The sequence below is a fragment of the Raphanus sativus genome, unplaced genomic scaffold, assembly GCF_000801105.2.
Source record: "Raphanus sativus cultivar WK10039 unplaced genomic scaffold, ASM80110v3 Scaffold3340, whole genome shotgun sequence".
NCBI classification, from domain to species: Eukaryota; Viridiplantae; Streptophyta; class Magnoliopsida; order Brassicales; family Brassicaceae; genus Raphanus; species Raphanus sativus.
The window spans coordinates 213-11,334 of NW_026618646.1; the positions used below are offsets into that span (position 1 = coordinate 213).

Sequence of the window (11,122 nt, forward strand, 5' to 3'; positions counted from 1 at the left end):
CAACGTTCAGCAAATCAGAATGAGCTATTTACTCTAACCATAAACCCAAAATGCTTAGCGCAGCAGTTATAATCATTATCACATGACTCAAACTTCATTCCAACAGCTGGGGCATAACCATCTTCTCTCCAACAGGTTAAATAAACAGTATAGCAAGAGCAAAAAGCAAATTTGTCTTCCTTATCAATGGGCTTAGCAGTTGGTCCGAATCATATGATTTGCAGAACACAAAACAACACATACGTAATTGGCAAACCAAAAACAGAGTTTATTATAATGCTTACAGTGTTTTTCTTAAAAATGATGAAAATTGACAATTGAAGAAAGAAGACGAAGACAATAAGAGTTTGCTTACGATTGAGATCAGAAAATGGTTTAAAACTTTGTAATCCTAATCGTTTAACTATGCTTAACTAAGGACGTATTTCCTTTTTCAATTGTTTTCCAAAACTAAAGACATAAAAAAAGCAATCAACCAAATCTTTTACAAAATAATATACTGAGTTTAAGTTAGAAACGTTTCAGAAACGTTTTCTAAACCTAACTACGCCGTCTCCACAAATATTTGCCGTCCCCACCGACTCTGAAACGTTTCGGAAACGTTCCCACACTGTCCCCACCACGTCCCCGTCCCTGAAACGCCGCTGGTACGTGATACGGCAGTGAATTGCCGTCCCCGTGCTTCATAGCTTGAAAGTAACCACCTCTGCAGTAACAATCCAAGCTTGGTCATGGAACCAAATAGATGCTGCCCGTGAAAAGACTGTTATTAGGAAAAAAAAGCTAACCATCAATAGTTTTCTAAGTTCAAGGTTTGTGATTATCTGTCGGAACCGACTTGGATCACCAATTATAACAGCTGGAACATTGCTAGAAACATAAACAGCCAACCGTTCTTGCCACAAAACAAACAGTTGCTAGAAACAGAAACATTCATTAGAGAAAGAGTGGGCATGCTATAGGATGTCTTGTGTTTGTGTGGTTATACCTCGATTCCTTTTTTCAGCAACCTTGCCAGAGAGGAGTGATGAAACATTATCCATGAGAAAGCGGAGATCAAAAGGCACGTTTTCGAGCTTAATCCTTCCTGACTCAATCTTTGCCTGATCAAGAACCTCGTTTATCAACGATATGAGATCTTTCCTACTGCCGTGAGCGGTTTCAGCAGAGTCCATTTGTTTAGCGTCAAGATCAGTGTCCATCAGCAACTTCAGCATCCCTGTGACTGAAGAATCAAAAACGATAAGAACAGAAAAAAAGAATCACAGAGGATAAAGATGTGACTGAAGCCAATAGTGTATTTGTGGTGAGTGATCCTGTAGTTCCTCGTCGCGAAGAAGGTGTTTGGTGAGATCGAGCTGCTGCAAGGTAGCGATGTGAAAGTTGATCGGCCAAGACAGGGGAGACATCGTTGTTGAGCTGAGCCACTGGAGCCTTTCTGGTGGATAAAGCCGCTTTGGTTGCTATAGTTTGATGTGATTTTTTTTTTTGGTTAGATCTATATAGGAGAATGCGGAAAGGAAAAATAAAGGAGTGAATAAAGACATCACTAAATTGATGAATCAGTGTGGCTGTTACAGCAATTACAGAGGAACGATGAAGTGAAAGAGGCAGAGTTCAAAGACGTTTCGACTGAACATAGGTTTAGGGTTGTTGGATTTAATGTGGGTTGTAACTAAGTTATAAAGCCCAATAAAAATTTCCCGTTTTGCTCTTGTTTCGTCAAAGACGGTGGTGACATGGCGAGATGAAGCTCCCCTATTGGTTGATTTAATTAATCCGACGTGGGTAGCCTATCTATGGATCTTATTTCCCTTTTAGTATAGTATAGATATATCAGAAAAGCGTAAGGACTAAGGAAAAACAAAATGTCAGCTTTTTTACGTGCGTTGATTTTTCAGATCTGTAAAAAAGTCCAGAGTCCATTCACTTGGTTAAAAATAAACCATGATTAAGCTGTCTGATTAGCACGTAACGTTGACATGCGACCATCTATTTACTAGGCCTAACTATTTAATTTTTTATTAAACAAGCTTCCTTTTATCAAAATCCTATTTTTTCGAGTGTATTCTGCTAATTACCGATGTATATATAGCTTTTGAAGTTACCAGACAGTTGTATCCCAGTGTCTGATTTTCGCGCTTTTAATTAGCTGACGAGGCTTAAAAATTAAACGTTGATAATAATAAGAATAAAGGAGTAGGAAACAGTAGTATTCAAATAATACGTAGGTAGGTATCGTAGAGGGAGTAGTACAAAGGAAAAATAAATGAAAAAGACGACTCGAAGAAAAAGAAAAGCGAAAGGTTTCTTCGTCAAGATGGTAAAGCTAAGTAACAAGGAACCTTCTCCTCCATTATTAAGCTTACCTTACCTTACAATCTCCTAGTAGATTCAAAGGGAAAGAGAGAGAGAGAGAAAGAAACAAAGTTGCTTTTGTTTTTTATTCTTGATTCCTTTTAAATCCAAACCGTGTCTTAGTCCTACTCTCTATAATCTCCGGCGAGCGATGACGACGGCGGAGGGAGAGTACTCGAAGGCCAAAACGTCGGTATGGTGGGACATAGAGAACTGTGAGGTGCCTAAAGGGTGGGATGCACACGCGATTGCTCAGAATGTGAGTTCTGCTTTGTTGAATATGAACTACGGAGGTCCTGTCTCGATCTCCGCGTACGGAGACACCAATCTCATCCCTCACGCTGTTCAGCAAGCGTTGTCCTCTACTGGCGTTGGTCTTAATCATGTTCCTGCAGGTTTCACTTCTTTTTATATTTGTCTGAAAAGTGGGATCTTTTGGTTAGTTGTTAGCTGATTATGATCCAAGAACTATACTTTTAAGCGATCTTTGCTAATACAAAGTGTAGAAATTGAAATAGTTTTTTTTTCATCATTAAAAAGCTCAGTTCATTTATATTATAAGTTGTCTTAGTTTCGTTAACAGTTCTGTTTGTTTTTTTCTGAGTTTTTGTTTTTGAGTTTATGTAGCTTCTTAGATGATGGTCTTAGTTGATTACATCTCATTGTTTTTTTTTGGGTCAAAACACATCTCACTGTTTAGATAGCTTTTACATGTTAGATTGACTTTTTTGTGGTGTTTGGGTGGGGGGGTTTTAACAGGAGTGAAAGATGCGAGTGATAAGAAGATACTAGTGGATATGTTACTGTGGGCTGTTGACAACCCTGCACCGGCCAACTTCATGCTCATCTCCGGTGATAGGGACTTCTCCAACGCTCTTCACCAGCTAAGCATGAGGAGGTACACCATTCTCCTAGCTCAGCCTCCGCGTGCTTCGGCTCCACTCGTTGCTGCAGCCAAAAACGTATGGCTCTGGACTAGCCTCGCGTCTGGTGGTCCTCCTCTCACCAGTGCTGAATCCGCTGCACTGGTTAACATTGGACGCTGTCTTGTCTCCAATAACGAACCGGCCAAAGATCCAGAAACAGTTTCTGAACAAACACAGTCCAGCAAACCAACTGATTCAACTTGTGAAGCTCGAATTAGTAAGGATAAGAAGCCCAGAGATGACCACGTTCCGAGAGGAGGATTATCTCAGGAGACGAAATGGAATATGCTTCAGAATGGTAGAAGAGCCACAGGTGAATCTGTTGCTTCTTGTGGTGGCCTTGAAGCGCACCACTCAGATATAAGACATACATCTCAGGTAAACTTGTATCGTTCTGTGACCAAAATGTATTGCAAGAAAAAAATGAATGACAACTTACTTCTTGAATATGATTTCTCTCATGCAGTCTGCGTTTGTAGCCAGTCATAACGTTCAGCCCAACGTTTCAGCCAAACCCAAAAACGAAGCATCGTTTGTAGCCAGTCACACTCATAAATCTCAGGCTAACGTTTCAGCCAAACCCATTAACGAAGCAGCGTTTGTAGCCAGTCACACTCACAGAGCTCAGGCTAACGTTTCAGCCAAACCCATCCATGAAGCACCATTTGTAGCCACTCACACTCACAGAGCTCAGGCTAACGTTTCAGCCAAACCAATACATGAAGCATCGTTTGTAGCTAGTCACACTCACAAAGCTCAGGCTAACGTTTCAGCCAAACCCATAAACGAAGCAGCGTTTGTTGCCACTCACACTCACAAAGCTCAAGCCACCATTTCAGCCAAACCCATACATGGAGCAGCGCCTGTAGCCAGTCACAAAGATCAGCCCAACGTTTCAACCAAACCCATATTTGAAGCAGCGCCTGTAGCCAGTCACAGAGCTCAGCCCAACGTTTCAACCAAACCCATATTTGAAGCAGCGCCTGTAGCCAGTCACAGAGCTCAGGCCAACGTTTCAGCCAAACCCATACTTGAAGCACCGTTTGTAGCCAGTCACAGAGCTCAGGCCAACTTTTTATCCAAACCGATGCACGAAGCAGCGCTAGTGGAACCTGTGTTGTGCAATGTTTGCCAGATCAGCTGCGCCAACAAGGATGCATATACCAGGCACACCTATGGTAAAAGACATCGGCAAAATTTGGAGCTACAAACTGGCAAGTCCGAAAACATGTCGCGTGGGGGGCCAGTTAGGCTACCTACGGAGAAGAATAGGAAGAAGAACACGAGTGAAGGTAGGAGTAAACCAAAAGGGAATTATCCTTGTCGTTTGTGCAATGTGGTATGCCAGAGTCAAGTTGTCTTTGAGTCTCATCTCAAGGGTCAGAAGCATGCTTCCATGCTGCTGGGTCAATCAGAGGCGAGTCTCTAACTTTTGGCACCAATATTTTATATAGTCTGGTAAAGCATATTCCGTGATATATTACCGTTTATTTCAGGCGTTCACTGATTCTAAGATGCCTCAAGAGAAAGCTGTCTGGGAGAAGGTTCAACCAAGAGAAGCAGTTGCAGAGACTAAACCTAAGGTGTCTGATGTATCTACTTGCCTTATAGCTAACTATTAGCTGCGTTAGGAAATTACAAGCACTGAAAAAACTCACAGTTTTGGTAAAACGTATGTCTGGTTAAAATACCGTTTCATCAGGTACTCACTGACTCTAAGAAGCTTCAAGAAAAATGTGTTGGAGAAATGGATCAACCAAGAGAAGCAATTATAGAGCCTCAGCTGCAGTCTCAGAATGCTCAAGAGAATAGCAAGTGCTTTGAGAAGCATGTTGCTATGGTTAATCAATCTGAGGCAAGTTTTTCTATCTATTGGACTATATGAGAATTTGGGGCTTTAAACATACTTAAAAGTAAGTCTTAACTATGGTAAAAAAAGAGAGTAGGAGTGAAGTCTTATATATGTGTTTGGACCAGGCACTCGTTGATTCTAGGAAGCTTGAAGAGAAAGTTGTCCGAGAAAGCGTTCAACCTATAGAAACAATTGCAGAGCATCAGCCCCAGTCCCAAAACACTCAAGAGACCAACAAGTTCTTCGAGAAGCCCAACGTAGAGTTCACAGAGGTATATGTTAAAGAAAAAAATGCAAGTACTAAAGACTGGGTAGAGACTGTTTTCTTTGGTGATTTTGGAGCATCAGAGAAAGCTAGGTAAATTTTTCCAAACTTGGACTTGGCTTAGTATCTCAAAATGTATAATCATTTAGTAATTATTCTGTAACTTGTGTCACAGAGAATGTTTTGATGACATTGTCCAACCTGCAAACCTGTCTGAAGGAGCAACTGATAAGCAAAAGGATGTGATGGTACCCCGAGCAATAGCAGGTAGCAATAAGACTTCTGATAGCCAGGGTTTTTATACAGTGTTTGGTGATATCAAGGGTCACTGGCCGAAGCAAACGCATGTTACGGTAGTGACAGTTACATCTTCTTGTATCTCTCTGTTTTTTTTTTATGATTAAAGTCAAACCCATTTGACTTTTTTTATTTAATTCTTTATACAGCCTTTTGTAGCTAGTGATGGTACTAAGTCCAGCGTTTCAACCAAGCCTATAACAAAGGAACAAGAAGTTTTGCAGCCTGTGTGGTGCCAAGTCTGTCAGATGAGCTGCAGCAGCAAGGTTGCATATGCAAATCATACCTATGGGAAAAAACACAGGGAGGCGTTGGTGTTGCAATCTGCCAAGAATGAAAACATGTCTAAGGGACCACCAGCCAAGCTTTCTAAGGAGAATGCAGAGAGCAAAAACCAAACCGCCTTTGGTTATCTGAACCATGCTTCCATGGTCAAGGAGCAAACAGAGGCAAGTTTATAACTTTACTATTTGGTTTTCTTTCACCAACTTGGTATCTGCTCGTACCAAATCTTACTCTTTAAGGTTACATATGAAGGATACTAGATCTTACTCTTAAGGTTACATATAGTAAAACAAAGAGAGAGAAGCTAAACTAATTGATTGTTGTTGTAGAAGGCATTTGTTGATTCATGGAGAACTCGCCAAGCAATGGAACATCCATTGGGAAAAGCAGAGGAAACAGAGGAGCAGAAACTTGTAACGACGGAGGATCATGGGTGTCAAGGGGCAGAAGAAGATAAAGAGGAAGTGAAGGAGATAAATGCCATCTCTGAGAACCTAACGCGTGCCTTCGCTGGAATGAGTCAAGAGTCTAATATACCCAAAGAATCGAGGTAAGAAACGATTAATCAGGGTGGTGGTTATCAGTATGTGTGTGTTTTCTAATGATTACTTGGGGTTACAGAGGATGCTTAGATGTGATTCCTGAGACAGTAAAAGTGCCAGCAGATGTGAGTGTGACAGAGAAGTTGGAAGATGAGTCCAAACATAAACAATCCCAACCAACACCACGGCAACCCGAAAAGGAGTCTGCAGAACGTAAGGAGCATCCCGGTGAGGCTGCCAAGAAGGAAGAGGCTAAGGTTCAACCTGATAACTTTTGGACCAGACTTTGGGGGGAAAAGAGTTAAAGAAAGCCTTGCTGAATAATTGTCTGATTTAAAACTGTAGTTTATGGTCAACTGTTACATTATATCTATGTTTAGTTGGTCCAATGAGACTGAGAGAATATAACGTTAAGTAATGATTTGAACCAAAAGCTAAACATAATCCAATTGTAAAGCTCTTCAATAGTTCTGACTTGGACCATTATAACGATGTGCGTTGATATTTAAAGATGTGTAAAAAGTCCATAAACTTGGTTTACCGTGATTAAGATCCTACTAATGAACACGTAACGTAGACTGACATGCGTCCATCTATTTTACTAGGATGCCACAACCTTTTTTATCAATCCCTGTTTTCGAGATTTATTTCTGCTAATTACCGATATATATATAGTTTCCAAAGTAACTAGACAGAGACAGTGTATCTCATTGTCTGATTGGCACGCTTTTAATTCGCTGACGTGGCTTAAAAATCAAACGTCGATAATAAAGGAGTAGGAAACAGTAGTATTTAATACAAAGGAAAAAAAGACGACTCCTAACGAAAAAAAAGCGAAAGGTTTCTTCGTCGAGATGGTAAAGCTATAATATGCGAGTAGATTTACAGGTAGTGAAAGAGACAAAGTTCATTTTCTTTTTGTGCTTCATCTTAGAAACCAACCGTGTCTTCTTATTTATCTCCGGCGATGACGACGGCTGAGACGGAGTACTCAAAGGCCAAAACATCGGTTTGGTGGGACATAGAGAACTGTGAGGTGCCTAAAGGTTGGGATGCACATGCGATTGCTCAGAATGTGAGTTCTGCTTTGTTGAATATGAACTACGGTGGTCCTGTCTCGATCTCCGCGTACGGAGACACCAATCTCATCCCTCACGCTGTTCAGCAAGCCCTTTCCTCTACTGGCGTTGGCCTTAACCACGTCCCTGCAGGTTTCACTTCTCTCCAGGATTTCTCTACTTTTACAGTGATCTTTTGCTATACACATGAAGAAAAATTAAACCGAGTTTAATCCTCTTGTCGTTGGAGTTAAAATATGATTAAAAAAAACTTTAAGTCTTTTGGGTTTATCTGTGTGATAAGTTGTGTTAGCGTCATGGACAGTTTTGTTTTGAGCTTGTGAGTGTTGTTTCTATGTGAATGATCCTAGTTTGGAAAATGTGGTTTTAACAGGAGTGAAAGATGCGAGCGATAAGAAGATACTAGTTGATATGTTACTGTGGGCTGTTGACAACCCTGCACCGGCCAACTTCATGCTCATCTCCGGTGATAGGGACTTCTCCAATGCTCTTCACCAGCTGAGTATGAGGAGGTACACCATTCTCCTAGCTCAGCCTCCACGTGCTTCGGCTCCACTCGTTGCTGCTGCCAAAAACGTGTGGCTCTGGCCTAGCCTTGCGTCTGGTGGTCCTCCTCTCACCAGTGCTGAATCCTCTCGACTTGTCAACAACGCACGCAGTCTTGTCCCCAATTACGAAGCGTTGAAAGCAGCTTCAGTAACGGAACCTCAGTCCACCAAACCAACTGGCTCAACGTCTGTTGCCGCTGGAGATATTAAGGATCAGAACCATGTTGCGAAAGTAGTACCTCAGGATAAAAGCAGAGTAGTAGGCACAAGTGAATCTGTTACTTCTTCTGATAAAATGCATACATCTCAGGTAGACTAATATTTTATCTATTTAGTTCAGATCAAAGGGAATGTTTTGGTATCTTTCTTCTAAAGAAATATAAATTGTATGGTAACTCTTTATGCAGGCTGCGTTTGTACCCAGTCAAAAAACTCAGGCCAGCGTTAAAGCCAAACCAGTACAGGAAGCAAAGCTTTTGGAACCTGTGTTGTGCAGTGTCTGCCAGATCAGCTGCGCCAATAAGGATGCATATGTAAAGCATACCTATGGTAAAAAGCACCGAAACAAGTTGGAGCTGCAATGTGAACCAAATGGTGACTATCATTGTCGATTGTGCAATGTGACATGTCAGAGACAAGTGGTATTTGATTCTCATCTGAGAGGTCAGAAGCATGCTGCCATGCTGATGAGTCAATCAGAGGCAAGTTTATAAAAACTATTGGCTATTTTCGGCAACTTGAGAATTTACAAACATGCCAAGTTTTTACAGTTTGGTAAAGCATATGCTTGATATATATATTACCGTTGCTTCAGGGGCTCGTTGATTCTCAGAAGCTTCAAGAGAAAGTTGTCAGAGAAAAGAGTCAACCAAGAGAACCAGTTGCAGTTACAGAGCCTAAACCAAATGCTAACTATGCTTGTAGTTTATGCAATGTGGTGTGCAACAGTCAAATTGTTTTTGATTCTCATCTAAGGGGACAGAAGCACGCTTCCATGCTGAGTCAGTCAAAGGTAAGTTGCAAACTTTTTGCTAGTCGAACTTCAGATTAGTTGCTCGCTAACACACATATTCATACATTGGTAAAATAAATGATTGATATAAATAACGTTGGATCAGGAAGTTATTGCTTCTAAGAAGCTTCAAGAGAAAGGTGTTGAACCAAAGGCTGTCCACGTTTGTCATTTGTGCAATGTGACATGCCAGAGTCCAATTGTGTTTGATTCTCATCTAAGAGGTCAGAAGCATGCTGCAATGCTGAGTCAGTCAGAGGTAAGTTTTATAACTATTTGCTTTTTTTTTTGCGTACTTAAGGAATCTACAAGCATTGAAAAAATTTACAATTTGGTTATCATGTCTGGTACTATATACCGTTACCAGGCACTCATAGATTCTAAGAAGCTTCAAGAGAAAGGTGTGGGAGAAAAGGATCAACTAATTGAAGCAATTGGAGAGTCTCAGCTGCATTCTCAAATGGCTCAAGAGAGTATCAAGTGCTTAGAGAAGCATGTTGCCATGGTGAATCAATCTGAGGCAAGTTTTCTAACTTTTATATATATATATATATATGATACTTGGGATTTTATACACACACAAAGTAAGGTCTTAACTATGGTTAAAAAGGAGCAGGCACTCATTAATTCTTGGAAGCTTGATGAGAAAGTTGTCCAAGAAAAGGTTGAGCCAATAGAAACTATTCTAGAACCTCACTCGCAGTTTCAAAACCCTCAAGAGAACACCATGTTCCTTGAGAAGCCAAACAGAGAGGTCAGAGAGGCATGTGGCACCACAAAAAGCAGTGTAATAGAAAAAAATTCAAGTACCAAAGACTGGGTTGAGACTTCTTTCTTCGGTGACCTCTTATGTGATTCTAAAGCACCAGAAGAATCAAGGTAAATTTTGCCAACATGGACTTTCTTACTATGTCAAAATGTATAGTTCTTATCTTTAATAATATCATAGAACTTGTCACAGAGAATGTTTTGTAAACCTGTCTGGAGGAGCAACTGAGCAGGAAAAGAAGGTGATGGTACCCCAATCAACAGTGGTTTGTGATATCAAATCTCACTTTTTGTTGACAGCACTTCTTGTTGCACCTCTTTGTTTTTCTTTTGGGATCAAAATCAAAGCCAATAGACTTTTTGTTTTACTCTTGATAGCAGCCTGGTTTTGTAGCCAGTGATGGTGCTAAGTCCAGCGTTTCAACCAAACATATAACGAAGGAAACAAATGTTCGGCCTGTCTTGTGCCATGTCTGCCAGATCAGCTGCGAGAGCAAGGTTGCATTTGCAAATCACATCTTTGGGAAAATACACCAGCAGAAGTTGGAGAGCATGTCTGAGAGAGAAGCCAGCCTTAAGAAGGAGAATGCAGAAAGATTGAAGAAGATATTGATGAAAGACAATGCCGCCTTTTATTCTCAGAACCATGATGCCGGAGAGGCTGCCAAGAGGGAAGAGGCTAAGGTCCAAGCTGATAACTTCTGGACCAGACTTTGGGGGAAAATGAGTTAAAAAAGCCTTGCTGAATAATTATCTGATTTAAAACTGTAGTTTATGGTCAACTACAACATTATATGTATGTTTAGTTGGTGTTCTAATGAGACTGAGAGAATTTAACGTTTAAAAGTAACTATATCTTGACCCGTACGACCGCACGGGTATTAATTTTCAGTTTTAGTTTTTATTTATTTATACTAAATAATATATTTATAATATTTGATCGTTTTATATTGACTAATCTAGGGATGAGTATTTGGGTATCCACTCGAATTTGGTTAAAATCTATTCGGGTTTGAGATTTTTGAGTTTAAAGACTCTAGCTCTATTCGGGTATTTATAAATTTTGGTTCCGGTTTGTTTTGGACCTTTGCGGGTTTGATAACCCATTTAAACTATTTTTTAATTTTTTAAATTTATATATCTTTAAATATCCTTAAATCTAAAAAAAAATATAACATGTAAATTTGAGT

At 40.3% G+C, this 11,122-nt stretch overlaps 3 protein-coding genes across 14 annotated transcripts; 2 read left to right on the forward strand and 1 right to left on the reverse strand.

Annotated features, from left to right (window-relative positions):
* Positions 1-247: 247 nt before the first annotated feature.
* LOC108860145 (histidine kinase 2-like) lies at positions 248-1,638 on the reverse strand. 2 transcript variants are annotated; one of them, XM_057001177.1, is made up of 3 exons: positions 989-1,638; positions 789-917; positions 248-706 (listed from the first exon to the last, which is right to left on the reverse strand). In XM_057001177.1, exons 1-3 carry the CDS (start codon positions 1,034-1,036, stop codon positions 545-547), a joined length of 339 nt encoding a protein of 112 aa, XP_056857157.1. In that variant the 5' UTR covers positions 1,037-1,638; the 3' UTR covers positions 248-544. The 2 variants fall into 2 exon arrangements, with proteins under 2 accessions (XP_056857157.1, XP_018489553.1); XM_018634051.2 differs by lacking the exon at positions 789-917 and having other exon boundaries at positions 248-763.
* Positions 1,639-2,258: 620 nt separating this feature from the next.
* Positions 2,259-7,071, forward strand: LOC130506521 (uncharacterized). Of its 3 annotated transcripts, none has more exons than XM_057001178.1 (10): positions 2,259-2,753; positions 3,118-3,662; positions 3,751-4,701; positions 4,781-4,867; positions 4,987-5,139; positions 5,262-5,494; positions 5,577-5,763; positions 5,848-6,147; positions 6,313-6,533; positions 6,605-7,071. In XM_057001178.1, the coding sequence occupies exons 1-10, from the start codon at positions 2,510-2,512 to the stop codon at positions 6,828-6,830; spliced, it is 3,147 nt and encodes a 1,048-aa protein (XP_056857158.1). In that variant the 5' UTR covers positions 2,259-2,509; the 3' UTR covers positions 6,831-7,071. The 3 variants fall into 3 exon arrangements, with proteins under 3 accessions (XP_056857158.1, XP_056857159.1, XP_056857160.1); XM_057001179.1 differs by having other exon boundaries at positions 6,316-6,533; XM_057001180.1 differs by having other exon boundaries at positions 2,261-2,753; positions 5,577-5,754.
* A 318-nt stretch (positions 7,072-7,389) lies between these two features.
* On the forward strand, positions 7,390-10,867 carry LOC130506522 (uncharacterized). Of its 9 annotated transcripts, none has more exons than XM_057001187.1 (9): positions 7,390-7,736; positions 7,978-8,462; positions 8,560-8,853; positions 8,967-9,164; positions 9,271-9,423; positions 9,532-9,684; positions 9,775-10,043; positions 10,114-10,174; positions 10,311-10,867. In XM_057001187.1, the coding sequence occupies exons 1-9, from the start codon at positions 7,493-7,495 to the stop codon at positions 10,662-10,664; spliced, it is 2,211 nt and encodes a 736-aa protein (XP_056857167.1). In that variant the 5' UTR covers positions 7,390-7,492; the 3' UTR covers positions 10,665-10,867. The 9 variants fall into 9 exon arrangements, with proteins under 9 accessions (XP_056857167.1, XP_056857168.1, XP_056857161.1 ...); XM_057001188.1 differs by having other exon boundaries at positions 10,314-10,867; XM_057001181.1 differs by having other exon boundaries at positions 7,391-7,736; positions 10,114-10,198.
* Positions 10,868-11,122: the final 255 nt, after the last annotated feature.